The 14,855-nt window shown below is 53.7% G+C and overlaps 1 protein-coding gene across 1 annotated transcript in view; it reads right to left on the reverse strand.

Annotated features, from left to right (window-relative positions):
* The window catches only part of TNS1 (tensin 1), a 181,236-nt gene that overhangs the window by 23,013 nt on the left and 143,368 nt on the right, over positions 1–14,855 (reverse strand). Inside the window, 5 exon segments of the mRNA XM_017891571.1 lie at positions 943–1,141; positions 8,704–8,742; positions 9,226–9,249; positions 10,382–10,474; positions 14,001–14,076. Of these exon segments, the coding sequence (XP_017747060.1) occupies positions 943–1,141; positions 8,704–8,742; positions 9,226–9,249; positions 10,382–10,474; positions 14,001–14,076 (431 nt within the window).

The raw sequence follows: 14,855 nt of genomic DNA on the forward strand, positions 1-14,855 counted from the left end.
GTCAGCAGGGACTGTCCACCCAACTCTGGGCTTTCATCTCTGTATGATGCAATCAGAAATATGAATGCCAGTCATCCATCCACCAAGGCACTCCCTAATGGCAGGCCACATGCCCTCAGCATCACACTCCCAACATGGCCACAGCCCACTCCTCTGTCCCTGCTGGGCTGTCCTTCTGGAATGCCCTCTCTCTCTTTCTTCATCTTTCAACATCCTGCTAGTTCCTCTGGACCCTCCACAAATGCCTCCAGCCCTCAGAAATCCTCCCTGCATCCCTAGCCAGAAATAATGGCCCCTTGTTCTGAGCTCCAAGCCCTTTACTCATGTGTGGGCTTTGGGCCCATCTGACTCTCATCGTGTGCAGGGAGGGCGCCATGACACAGGTCTGGGGCAGAGGACAGAGATGTGGGCTCTGGAACCACACGCTTCCACCTGAATCCGATTTATGCCACTGCTTAGCTGCGGGACGTCGAGCAAGCTACTGCACCTTTATGCCTCAGTTTCCTCGTCTGAAAAGTGGGAACAATAACAGTGCTCACCTCCTAGGATTGCTGCGAGGATTAAATAACTGCATAAAGCACATAGCAAAGTGCCTAGTACCTAGGATGAGCCCACGATATAAGTCATTACTGTTGGTAGATTTTCAACTTGGGGAAGGACTTTGCCGCATTCACTGTGGTAAGCCTCACTCCTAGCACAGTTTTGGATGGGCGGAATTGAATGAGGCCTGGGAATTATAGGTCACTGGGCTCCCCACAGGATTCAGCACACAGGACATGTGCCCTCAATGCACCTTGATGAAGTGGTTTGCAAGGTGCCACCATCTGGGTATGATTTCTGCCTGTCCATGCCACAGGCAACAGATCCAGGAGGCCTCACCCATCCCGTCCCAGTCCCAGGCCTGGATTCTCATCCCCCACCCACTGCCCCTTCCCAGCTTACCTGTCAGCACTAAGGATGGGGCTGCTGGTGGAGAGGGGGCTGGGGGAGACAAAGGATCCACCCAGGGTCCCGTTCCTCAGGGGTGTCTCATGGCCATAGGCCTGGGCAGCTGGAGCGCTAAAGCTCTTGGGCTCAGAGTCCTGAGCTCGGGGCCCAGCCACAGCTGTCCGTGCCACAGACTCCACATAGCTCCGGGGCTCTGGAAGGGGCAAGGGGAAAGAGACTCTGAGTACAGATCCACAGGGGTGCAGTGCAGGTCCCACCCAACCTCCCCTGGAACACAGCCTCCCGGACTCCTGCCTGGGAACATAGGAATAGCCCCCAAAGGACAGGAAAGGCTCCTGCCTGCCCAGACCCACCCTGCCTTGCAGTGACCTTTCACCAGGGCCTTGCTCAGAGGAGGGGGCTCTGAAATGGATCCCAGGCTCCGCCTCAGAATATGGTCATCAGAGACTCTTCCCTCCAAGGACTAAGAGTCTGTCCATAGCTGGCACCCTCTTTGGCTGCTCTCTTTCTTCAATGATCTTGCTCAGCACCCAGGCCCTTCCAGGTTCTCCTGGTGCCACTAGAGTCTGAGGCCCTACAGCGGGCCCAGAGGTCCATCCCCCGCTTGCCTGTATCCCAGGACAGTGCCAGAGTTCATGTGAGCTCTACACCCTACCCAGAATCCAGAAACAGCCTTAGCCTCCTAGCAACAGGCCTGCATTGGTGAGTCTTGCTCTGCGGGGCTGCTGTGGACTCACCAGCCCCTTCGATGCCAAGACACACCCAGCCCTCTCCGCCTGACACACTCAGCATTCCTCTAGAGACTAGCGTCAGGGCACCCCATTCCCAGGCGGAACTCAACATTCCATCGCCCACCTCGGGCATTCCTGTAGCACCAAGCAGTTTACAGAGGACCTCCTTATACACAGCCCTACCTGGTGTTCAAAACAGCCTAAGAGGAGGGGGTGGGGGACACATGCTAGAAAAGGCCACTTTTCAGATGAGGATGCTGAGGCCTGGCAAGGGAAATGACTAGGTCCCAGATGGCCCGACTCCCAGACCAGCACCTGCCCAACTCCTCTACGGCCTCTGAGGCTAGCTCCTAAACGAATTCCATTTGAAAAAGGAAGAAGCAGCAGAACACTTTTATTTACCCCAGGCCACGATCGGGGAGGGATGTCATTCCCACCACCTCCACACCCCGCCCTGTCCCTGTCTTACCCAGGAGGAACCTGGCCTGAGTACAGAGCCATACTGCCCACAACTAAGGCATCCACTGAAATCAGCCCGAGAAACTGAAGAACCAGAGTCTGTGCAGCCCTCAGGAGGCCAGGCCCCTGCAGCCCCCGCTGGCCAAGACTGTGATGGTAAGAGTTAGAAAAGAACCCCCTCCTCCAGGTCCCTCATGGGTGACAGGCCTGGGGTCCGGCTGACTGAAACGCAACCTTCCTCCCCTTAGCCCAAAGAAAACCTTAATTTGGAAGGAGCCTAGACACCAGGGTGCTAGCGGGGTGTTTCCAGGCCTTGCTGCATAGGGTCACAGCCTCCACGGAGTGGCTTCTGGGGTGGCCCTCAGGTCTGACATCCTACACCCAGGCCAGCGGCCTCTCTGGACACCAGAAAAGAATGGCCCCTCAGCACAGGACCCTTTACAGAGCAGATCCCAGAGGCTGCAATGGAGTCTGCACACAGCTCCAGCCACAGCCTACCCATCTGCCTTTTGTCCCCACACAGAGCCCCCTCCACCCGACAGCAATGACAGTGGACAAGGCTGGGGTAGTTTGTCTGCAAAGAGACAGGCACGGGTGGTCTATTCTAGGTACCAGGCACAGGGTGATGTAGATCCAGGCACCTCAGCACCCAAAGCTGGAATCCATGTAGGCAGTGCCAGCAAGACCTCCTTGAAAGCCTCCCTCAACCAGTCCAGGCCACCCACTCCCCTCACAGAAGGCCCAGGCCAAGTCTCACCAAAGGCATGGATTCTGTGCCACCCAAGCATGAGGCTCTGCTGGAACTACAAGATGATGCAGAGATCCCCTGAGCAGGTCCAGTACACTTTTTTGTAGACTTAATAGTAAACATCTTAGGTTGGTGGGTCAGGCTGTCACTGTTGCAACTACACAACTCTGCTCTTGTGGTGTGAGAGCTTACATAGACAATAGGACAGTGAATGGGCATGGCTGGATTGCAATCAAACTTTTTTTTTACCAAAATACTCAGTGGGCAGGATCTGACCAGATGCCACGGTGTGCTGATCTAACCTGTCTCCTCAGCCCAGAGAGGTGGAGCCATGTGCCCAGGACACATGGATAATTAGTGGCAGTGAACACTAGCACCAGAATCTCCAGACTCACGAGCTGGCTCTGCGTGACCTAGACAGGGCCCATAGGCTCACAGGACACCCAGAGCTGGCTCTATTCAGCACTCTAGCCCATCAGCCAGAGAAGAGCCAACTCCACAGGGTTATTCCTAATGATAAAATGAGCAAACAATTATACAGGAAAAGTAGGATTCAGGGGGTATAAGTACCTTGCCCAGGTCACAGCAGGCAAGGGGCAGAGCCGGCCGAGGAACCCAGGCAGTCTGGCCCCGACCTGCCCTTACCCACTGCACATGCAACCCTCTGTAAGTCAGGGAGCCAATAGTTTCAGTGAGTGCTTTAGTCTCGAGCAACTGGTAATCCAGCTTGGGAGAAGAGATCATCAGAGGGAGTCTCACCCACAGCCATGCAAGTGACAGCCAAGGTCAGAGCCCACTCTCCCCTCCCGTCTCTTGCCACCCTAGGTCACTCTCTGAAAACTCTTCCCAGACCCTTCCAGGCACTCAGCATGGCTTTGCCCGAGTCTCCACGGCTCTCGGAACCCCTTCTCTCCCAGCCAGGGAGAGAAAGCCACTCTTTGGCAGCCCGTGGGCTCCCAGAGCCTGCCTAGCTGATCCGTGTGCCGAGCCCTCACATAGCACCTGGCACACAGCAAGCCCTCAATCTGCATGTGCTCCACAAAGGCACAGAAGCACGACACTTACCCTCCAGCCCCATCCAGAGACACACAGTAAGATCTCAGAGGCCACATCCATTTTTCTCACTCCCTGAAGTTCAAGTTGAAACCCATGTGAATGACACTGTGAAGGTCTGTGCTCTTCTCCAATCCACTGACATCACTCCTGATCCGCTCTCTACCCCGATCTGCATTCCTGGAGGCTGACTTCTATTTACTATGTCATCCAGACCCCCTTACTCTCTGGCTCAGGATAGCTTTGGCCTTTGGCTAGTAAGGAGGGACTGGCAGGGGATGAGAGGGAGGGAGACAGAAGGGCAAGGCGCCAGTGGCTACATCCCCTCCCCACCTCCCTCTAGCCACACTCCAGTCAGCGGCCCTGCCCTCCAGCTCCCTCCTGGTTCCTGAAGGCCTGGGAGGATGGCTCCCTGCTCCTGATAGGGAGCACTCGGGGTGCTTTACCATCCCTCACTGCTCTGCCCAGACCTTTTAAGAGTCCATCAACTGTCCTAGGTTGTTCCACTGGAATGAACCATCAGTTTCCCGCCATGCCCTTGACCCACACATGAGGTAAGCAATTCCCATTGCCCTACGCCCCACCCCTTTAAAGAAGTACAGGCACCCCTTCTGGCAATTGTAAAACTGAGATAAAGTGGGCCGCACCACTCCATCCTGTAGTCTAAACACAGGCACCTGAGCTGCAGCCTGGAGTCTGAGGGTAAGATTGCGTGGAGGGCCCATGGGACAGTGTATTAGAACCCTGAGATGGCTCAATAGGATGGCCAAGTTCTTTAGGCAACAGTCCCATTGGCCCCTTCAGCTCCTAAACTGCAGAACACCATAGCAGTTCTCAAGACACTGGGAGTCTGAACTTGGGGAACAGGATGGCTCGCCCAGGGAGAAGCAGCAGCATCCATTCCCACCACAATGTTGGAAACAGCCCTTGTGCATTGGGTGGCCAACCTAGCCAAGGCCACTCAGACCCAGCCCCATCTGGCTCTGCCCTCACTGGGGCCCCACCTCCTTTCTCCTTCCCAGCACATCCTCTTCCTTGGGCAGCTGGTCTGCCCTCCGACAGCCACCCCTACCTGCCCTTCCAGTCCCACACCATGGGGTGGAGATGAACGAAGCCCTTCCATACAATCTCTACTCCTCATGAACCCAGAGCAGGAAGGACCTTTGAGAAGTTATTTGATTTCCTGAGTTCATCTCCAGAACTGTTTAAAACCCATCTTCAGGGCTAAATATCAGTTTTCCCAAGTTTTCAGATGCAGATTTCCATATTGAAAATGCTTCCTTTTTCTGTCTATTCCCTGGCTCTTTCTCTCTCTCCCACCCCAGGACAATATACTTCTGCTTGCAAGCTCTCCCCTCACCCACCATCCATGCACTTACTAGAGACTTTCTGGGACTTAGTTTCCTCATCTGCAAAGTGGGAATGAGGATACCCACCTGCCCGGCTAGAATCAGGTGAGAAGAGGCAGGAAAGTTCCTCCTAATTCTTTCTTGCCAATTCCAGGCCCGGTGTTCAGAACCACTGCTCCTAGCCACCCATCCCTGCCTTCCTCCACTCCTCACTCACACCACCTCTCCTGCTGTTTTCCTCCTTTCCTCCAATCCTGGAGCAGCTGCATCAGAGGCTACAGGGAGTTGGGCAGGGCGGGAGAGGTGGGGACAGGGAGGGTACTTCATGTAGAACATTCCAGGAGCCCAAACTCTGCCAAGTGACTGCTGGCGGCGGAGAGCAGCTGCAGCACAGGGTGACTTGGGCTCCTCCAGTCTGGCACTGTCAGCTCCTCGTCCACACCCTGAAGTGCATTTTCTGTCTCCCCAAAGAGGCTCTTTGCTTGGAGAGAAGGGGCACACCCACCCTAAGTTAGATCAAGACATGTGGGTGGAAGAGAAAGAAGGGAATATGGAAACCCCCAGGTCCCAGATCTAGAAGCTCAAAAGTTAGAATTCCAAATCTTTTAGATTGGGCCACATGCCCTCCTCCCAGCCCCCATGACATCCTATTCCTACCCCGGCTCAGCACTTTTGCCTAATATTGAAATGTCTGTTGGCATCACTCTCCTCACCAGCTGCCTTATGCATCCTTATATTCCCAAAGCCTGGCACACAGTCAGTGCACAAAATATTAAGAATAAATGAAGCAATGAATGAAAGAACGAATGAATGTAAAGTGTTTCGCACAGCGTCCGGGACATAGCAGACATCCCTCAAATTCTTCTTTTCCCCCAGCTGAATAATCCTGCCTCTGGCCATTTTTGCCTCACGGGCATTTTTTTCTGAATTTCCCATCAAAGTATCAGCAGGGAAATCAAGCAAAGCCTCATAGGGTCAGCAAAGAATGAGCTTTAGTCTGACCCGGGCTGTGGCACATGAGTCAGGAAATAAGGAACTGGCTGCCCACAGCTTTGCTCCCTGCCCCTTCCCCACTCCACTCCCCAGACCATGGGCAGCAATTCCAACTCCCACACTGGAATCCCAGGGCACGGTGCCTGCAGGCCTGAGAAGGGCTTTGAAACAGCCACTTGAGGAAGAGACGGGAGACCAATAACTCCAGTCTGGCTACGTTAACTCCTAACTGTGACCTTGGGCAGATCCCCCAACACCACCCACAGTGCTGATGTCAGCTGCATATCTGTGACAACAATGGGTGTGGCTGAGTTAACCCCTAAGAACCTTCCCCTCCAAACTCTGTGGCTCTGGCCAGAGCACTTGGGGCCCTGTAAGATGAGAGCCATTCAGGAGGTGCAGTTGGCAGGTAGTTCTGTTCTGTTGAGGCCCACGACCCTGAAGTCACCCCAAAGTAAGAGACAATCACCAGGCCCTGCCAGCTTGCTGGATAGTCCACCCCATGGTCCTTTCCACTGGAGAGTGTTTGGGATACCGCGGGTCTGTTTAAGTCAACCAGCTTCGAGGAGAGCTGAGAGCCTATTGCATGGTCCGGCATCTGAAGCACAGGAACATTGGCTCTGAGCTCCAGCTAATTCTAGATTCTCTCTCCCAGCTCCTGCCTTGCCAGGAGCAGCGGTCAGCCTCCAGCTTGGGAGAAAGCCCTTTCCCCAGGCATGAGGCTGCAGGGGAGCGAAGAGGGGCCGTTCTCAGCAGAGGGAAGCATGCTGTGGCCCACCTGCTGTGTCTCTGGAAGATGCCCTGTTCTGCAGCCCCCCAAGCAGCCTGATGCTGTTGCCCAAACCCCAGCTGGTTAGGAGAGGGCAAAGTCTTCTGGGAAACTCCAACCATCCTAGCTGGGTGACAGCAGATTTAGAGGGGCACAGGCCATCCCCGCTTAGGGGGTGGAAAATCAAGGTGGTGTGTACAAAGGAAAGTGGGAAATAGGCCTGAGAAAACCAGCCAACCGGCCCAGGGCCCAGGTGGGAAGTCAGAACACCTAACCCGTCAGAACTGGAAGCAATCACAGCACCCACCTTGCCCCATCTTCCTGGTAGAGATGGGGATGCCAGTGTCCAGAACCAGATGCTGGCCTCTCGCCCAGGTTGGCACCTACTTTGTTTCACCTGCTGGTTCGAGTCCTCACTCGAGTTATGCTCCTAGTGAGTCCAAGGCCTCCCACCTGATTACGCCCCCTCTCTGCTTCCCTGGTGCCCACTGCAGGGCTCATTTAAATCAAGGGTTCATCTGGGACCCATAGACATGCCAGCTCCTTGAAACTGCTTTTCAGAATTACTTGCATGGGAATCCCAATGCATTATTGTATACACGGTGAGTCCATAGATTTCCTGAAATACCCAGAGTTGTCTGAGATTCCCGAAAGACAGACTTTGTACTTTCAGTGTTGATAGGAAACCAGGCAGGGCTTCCAGAGGGCAAATCATGGCTCTAAGATGGGGTCTCTGAACCAGGAGAATTATCCCCCCAGGGGACACTGGCAATGTTGGAGACATTTTCGATTGTCATGACTGAGTGAGAGCTACTGGCATCTAGCAGGTAGAATCCAGGGACACTGCTAATCCTCCCACAGTGCACAGGGCAGCATCCACAACAAAGACTCATTCAGGGCCGGGCACAGTGGCTCACGCCTATAATCCCTGCACTTTGGGAGGCCAAGGTGGGTGGATCACCTGAGGTCAAGAGTTCAAGACCAGCCTGGCCAACATGGTGAAACCCTGTCTCTACTAAAAATTTTTTAAGAAAATTTTTTTTTAATTGCTGGCCGTGGTGGTGCATGGCTGTAATCCCAGCTACTCAGGGGCTGAAGTGGGAGAATTGCTTGAACCCAGGAGGCAGAGGTTGCAGTGAGCCAAGATTGTGCTAGTGCACTCCAGCCTAGCCAACAAGAGAGAAACTCCATCTCAAAAAAAAAAAGGAGTCATTCAGGCCAAACTGTCAGTGGTGCCAAGGTGGAGAATCTCTGCTCTGAGAAATGCCTGTGGAGCACGCCCTGGGAAAGGGGATCTGAGTCCCTCCCTATCTACCCCCGTGAGCGGCTGCACACCAGGCGGGCTGGCGCAAATGGTGCTGGGAGAGGAAGGTGCAAAGGGAGCGTTTGGGTCAGCAAGGTGACACTGCAGGAGCCCCCAGACACTGACTGTGCCTGAGCCTGTGCCTGGCAGCTACAAGCTCCCCCATCAGGACTCAGAAGGTACCCAGGGTGATATCTCATCACCAAGCGTTGAGGGACAGGAAGGCCATGTGCCTGGTCACCTGAGTTCCAGTGAGGAAAGAGAGCTGCCTCCAGCCAGCCTCTTTAAGCCCTGCATGAAAAGCCATTTCCAGACCCAGAGAGTAAGAAGCCACAGCAAATGCCACTTACCTTCTGAGAGCCTGACCACCACCTTCCCCTCATCTTCCTCTGAGGGAAGACGAGAAGAGAGATGGGAGGAAGGAGAGGCAGGAAAGAAGGGCAGGTGGTGAAGATGAGGAAGAGCAAAAAAGGAAAAAGAGAGAAAGAGATTAACAGGGATTATTTCTTGAGAAAGAGAATCTGTGGAGAAAACGGAGGTGGGAAAGCTGCGGTGAGGCCAGGGCCAATTTGCGCTGTCCACAGAAGGGCTCCAAGGGGAAGGCCGAGGCCCACCCTGCACAGGACCCCAAGGCTCCGGGGCATAGTTAAGCTCCTGACTGTCAGGAGCCTGAGCCCCTCACAACCCCCATGCCCAGGGCTCTGTGGGCTGAGTGTCAGGCAGGAGTGTGCTGGCTGGTGAGAGGCAGCCGCTAGCCCCTTTCTACTGATCCCCGGTGGCTCAGTGTCCCGGCCATGCTGACACCCTGAGTGGGAGGCTGTGCCCAGCTGTGTGGCTTCGTGGGTCACAAATGCATGCCACTGCCCACCTACCTGGCTGGATGCATCTTCTGGTAACTAAGGAAAAAAGTAAAGTTGACCCTAGGAGCCCCCACCCAGCCCTAAAACCAGAGCCCAGGGAGCAGCTTTCTGAGTTCAGTGGCCCCACATGGCCACCAAGGGCCCAGGGAGCCCTGTCTCCCTCCACCATAGGAAGGAGAGGAGCTGGGAAATGGGAGGAGGAGGTCGGAGGTGTGAACCTGGGGTGGTGTCTGCTCAGAGGAGCACCTTCTGCCAGACAGGCCCAGGGCCCTGCCCTCTACCGTGCCAACAGGACCGGCTGTTTGACCCCAGGGAGGCCGGGCAACCATCCTCCTTCCTTCCTCAGAGCTTGGGGTGCTTTCCTCAGCAGCAGGGTAAGAGGCAGCCAGCATCGGGAATGGGGATGAGGGATGAGCACAGGCCGGAGAGAGTCAGAAGCCCAGAGGTGGCAGGTCTTTGACAGGCAGGAGAAGACCTGGGCTGAGGGCAAGGGGGTCGAGGAGATGGCAGCCAGTGATGGCCACTGCCAGTCATGGGTTTCTGTGGTAGGGTTCTGTGGGCCTGAAGAGGCAGACCAAGGGACCACTCTGAATGCCAAGTGATGCCTCGTGGATGCTCAGAGCAGAGCCAGCCGGGCTGCCAGCACAGGCCCTGGCACAGAGCAGCAGGGGCATGCTTCTCTGACTCTGTGTGTGTGTGTATGTGTGTGTGTGTGTGTACATGTGTGTGTACCCATGTGTGCATGTGTGTGTACCCATGTGTACGTGTGTGTACCCATGTGTACGTGTGTGTACCCATGTGTGCATGTGTGTGTACCCATGTATGCATGTGTGTGCGCCCATGTGCATGTACTCAAGGGCCTGAACACCTGGAAAGTGTGGCTTCCAGCAGAGATCTCAACAACACCAAGGAAACTGAGACCAGGCCTCCAAAGCCCCAAGCTAGAGGAGGTTGGAAGTTGTGCAGACTCCACAAGTCAACAGGCAGGAAGGCTGCAAGGAAATCTGTCACCCGCCAACCCTACAAAGAGAGTCCTCACCCAGGCCCGACCTCAGCATGGGCACAAAGCCGGCTGCTGACCAGATTCTGAGGCCCCGGTTTCTGTCCAGAACCACAGGAGTCCTCCTCCCCCTGGCCCCCCTCCCCATCTTCCCTCTTTCCAACTCACCTCCTGTGGGGTGCAACAGGATGTCCGCTGGGTTGTGGGGTTTCAGGCCGAGAGCAGATAGGGGTGTCTTGGCCAGACCTGGGGGGGACCGCACTGTCCCAGGAAGAAGAGGAGAGACACAGGGAGTGAGAGGTGGGCAGGAAGGCAGACACACCAGGCATGTGAAGGCTGTGGGGCCAGAGATGGTGCCGAGGAACCACCCTGAAGCCCAGTGCTTTGGCTCCACTGCCCTTTCCTGTCTGCATTTCTCCACGTTTGAGCAGTTTAAAGGATAGAGGGAAAGATTCAGGAAATGCCAACCTTGTCCTGGCTTTGGCCCCAACCTTGAGAGAACCATTTCCACCCCTAGGCCCTTAGCTTCTCGGTGCGGTCCCTTTACTTAGCAATGGCTTATAACACACATGCAGGCTTCTGCAGCTGTCTCTGACCTTCTCTAGAATACTCTCTCATCCCTCTTCCTCCCCCCACCCAACACGCACATATACACACACACACAGTCCATTTAAAATATGCACTTGGATGGATTCAGAAGAGAACAGAAGAAAATTGGGCCTCAGGATGGCACACCCTGTAAAGGACAGAGACAGAAGGAGATAATGGGCCAGGGCCACACCAACCCTGAGACCTCAGGCCAGCCCTTGGCCAAGCATGTCCCTTGAAAAGCCCAGGAGGAGAGAACTTCTCAATGTGGGGCTCTGTCCCCCTAAACCTCAGTGTCCCGGAAGGAGGAGAAGCCTGCAGTCTGTGGCCAAGAGCACCTACTCCCTATGCAAAGCCTGGGCTCCTCCCAGGCCGCGCATCTGGGTTACAAGTGTCATGTAACACGCAAGGTCAGAAAGGGCTGCTGGCTTTTTCCCATTAGCCAAGAACCCGGCCAGATTCAGAGCTGATCTGCAGGGTGGCTGTTAAGCCCAGTCACGAGATACCTGGGTGGCAGCTGCCATGTCTCCTGACACAGCTCTGAGAAGAAGTTAAAAAATGAACTCTGTGTCTCCTATCAGCGACATTGGGAGCCTGCAGAGACCACAGCCCCAAGGACACTCTGCCTGCCAAATGGCCTCAACAGATTAGCCATGGCCCTCAGATGCCCAGGAACCACCAGCAGCAAAAGCTCCACGACCCTCCCTGCCCCTGCTGCTTTCCCCAAAAGACAGTGAGACCTACAGGAATCTTAGAACAATGAAAAAATACACTCTGTCTCCATGCAAGCAACATACATAACTCATTCGTGCAGGTGAACACCCACATGCACATGGGAACTGGAAGACATCACAGGGGTCCGGATGGACCTTCACTCCTGCCCTTCACCCTCACTCGGTCCTTGGATGTCCAAAGGACAAACACAGCATAGGGGACGAATGGGTACAAACATACACCTCCAGTTATGGGATAGGTCTAGGCCTCATGTCTCTGTCTGTCCTCCCTCTGTCTTTACACACACACATGCACACACACACACACGCATAGATGCACACACACAGATTCTGTTTCTACCACTGCCACACCCCCTCTTCCCTATCATGGTGTCTTGCTCATAGATACCTATCAAATACTTATTAATGTTTGTCAAACCAATGGTGGTTGAATGAAATTAATTATGAAATAATACACCTGGCCTCAGAGACAGTAGTTCATGAAATAACCACGAAGCAGCCCCAGCCCACAGGTATGTGTGTGTTTAACCAACTGGTGCAGCGGAGGCACAGGTGGGCCCACGAGGAGGTGAAGGGGACGAGAGGACTGGACAGGGCAGGAACTCTCTCTTGGTTCCTCCCTTGTTCACCTCCAGCTCCTGAATTCCTCATTCCCCCAGTTCCTGGGCAAGTGGGCCCTTCTGCTGAGGCAGATGAGTGGGCAACACTAAAGCCAGGCAAGCCTTCTGCTTCCTGAGAGAAAAATTCCACACGTTTCTCTGCCTTCTGTCTTCTCTCCCTAACCCTGTGTGTCTATGGAACCTCTGACTTCTTCTTGCCAAGGCACCCATGGCTGGCCAAAAGGAGGGGGAGAAGGTGGGAAAACCCGGTTCTAGCACAGCCCAGGTGGCTTCCACCCCAGGCAGGGTGATGTCCTTTCCCTGGCCATTTAGGGCTAACAGCGAATGGAAGCAGATGTCAGCTTGGAAAGAGAAGGCCTGGGAGAGAGGTTCCTCACGGTCACAAGAGGCTGCAGAGTTGACTCTTGCGTCACCTGCTCTAGGTTTACCCTGTCCAGCACAGCAGCCACAAGCTACACGTGGCCGCAGAGCACTTGCAGAGTGACTAGTGTGAACGGAGATATGCCATAAGTGTGAAACACAGACTGGGTTTTAAAGACTGAGTATGAAAAAGAACACAAAACATCCCGTTCTTTTTCACATTGATTATATGTTGAAATGCTAATATTTTAGACTGGGGTTAAACAAAACATAGTAAAATGAATTTCAGCAGTTTCTTCTTACATTTTATAAGAGATTGTAAAATAGCTCAATATTTTTATTGACTTATTTGCCTATTGAAAGGATATTTTGGATTTAACAAAATCTCATTAAAATTAATTTAGCCAGTTTCCTATTATGTTTTTTAATGTGACTACTAGAGAAATTTTAATTATAAATGTGCTCATATTATATTTCCATTGGACAGTACTGCTCAAGGGAGAGCCACAGCTTCCAGGGGCCGCCAATCAGTCACAGCTTCAGCCTCCTCATGCCCAAGATGGCAGCCAACACAAGTTCTGCTGGCACATGGGCCACGTACATTGCCACATTCCTTTCCAGTACAGGACAGCCAGCCCCCAGGGGAATGCACAGCCAGCTCCAATTCTCCCTCCTCTCGTCACTGCCAGTGGATAGCTTGGGCCAGGCCCAGCCAACCTGATCCCTGAACAGCACCAGTGTCTCCTTCTTGTGCTGACCCAGGCCTCTCCTGAGTACACTGAGTCCCTCGCGGCCTGATATTAATCCATCACTTCCTTCCCCACAACCACCTCCTCTAGTTCCTCTTCATGTCTCTTCTATAAAAAGGAAAACTGCCCCATGCCTCGGCTCATTTGGGTTTTCGCTTTAGGTGGACGTGTCTCTGTCCTTTGGGGATCTGCCTCCCCAGTAAGTGTATAGGGGCTGGGGGCTAAATGCCTCTGCCTGGAGGCCAAGGATGGATAAGCTGGGGGCTCTGTCAGCCTGAGGGTCCTGGGTCCCTCTCTCCTTGGTAGAAGCTAAATAGGTTGCCTGTAATGGAAGAGGTATCTGGATGCAGGCAGAAATGGAGGTCAGAAACAAAGCCAAAGTCAAGTCACAAAGAGTCACGCTAAGACGGTGGGGTCTTTTGAGTGTGGACGGTAATAAGACTCTAAACAAGTAAGAAAACTCTGTAATGTGGGGGCCCAGAGTCCCACAGTCACTCAGTCTGGATCCTAAAACTGGGGTGGCTGCACCCATAGATGTGTGAGTGTGGATGATGGAGAAGACAATGGCCACAAGCAATGGAAGAGAAGGGGCCATGGGGGTGAGGAGCAGCACGTTCTGGCCCCACCTGGGGGACTGTCACCTCCAACCCTCAGGCCTGGGGCACTCCCACAGGCAGGGCTGAGCTGAGGGGCTGAAGGGGACACAGGGAAGACGAGCTTCACAGGGAATTCTTACCCCCACTCGGCGGTGGGCTGCTAGGGGAGGTTCCCTCCATCTCCTCGAAGGCCTCTTTGTAGCTGTGCAAATGGGGCTGTGGGAGAATACGGGGAGAAAAAGAGGGAAACCATGAGAAGGAGAAGTTTCCCCTTCAGATGAGCTGGGGTATGAGGACAGTGAGTTAACCAGCCCCCAAATCCCCTCGTCAGACTGGCTCCTCACTGGTGCTCAGGGCAGGAGACAGGTCCTGCCAGAGGCAGGAGAGAAAAGATATCCACAAGCCCCTTCTATCCAGAATGACTCATTAGCCTGGCTTTTACAGGCCAGTACACTCGCTCCCTCAATGTGGCCCGTGGACCACCTACATCTGAATCTTCCAGGGCACACATTTAGAATGCAGATTCCCGGGTCCCATCCAGATCTACTACCCTGGAATCTCTGGAGGTGGATTTGGGAAGCTACAGTTTTAACAAACCCCCCTTTGGTTTACTCACGCTGTAGTCTGAGACTCACTGCCTTCAACTACTGAAATGTCTTAGAAATGCAAACTTTTTGGAATGAAAATTAAAGTTCCTGAGAAAAACCTTATAACTGCAAAGGGTTCAAAATAATTTTCCCCTCTCTAGGATCTAGTGTGGAGTTTTGAAACTGTGTTCACCTATATCATCCCCAGGATTCTTACCACCTTATTAAGGTGCTCTCTAGGATCAAAAAGGAAACTTCAATCTCAATATTAATGCAAGAAGTGGGGACATAAAGGTATTTAAGGAAGGAAATGGGCCCCAGATTCCACATGTCAGAGAAGAGAGTTTGGGTGAGGATGCAGGGGGAGACAAATCACTGAGTATACTGATATCAGTGCCAAGTTGCCTG

Source organism: Rhinopithecus bieti, unplaced genomic scaffold (genome assembly GCF_001698545.2).
Source record: "Rhinopithecus bieti isolate Rb0 unplaced genomic scaffold, ASM169854v2 scaffold_21117, whole genome shotgun sequence".
In the NCBI taxonomy this organism is placed as follows: Eukaryota; Metazoa; Chordata; class Mammalia; order Primates; family Cercopithecidae; genus Rhinopithecus; species Rhinopithecus bieti.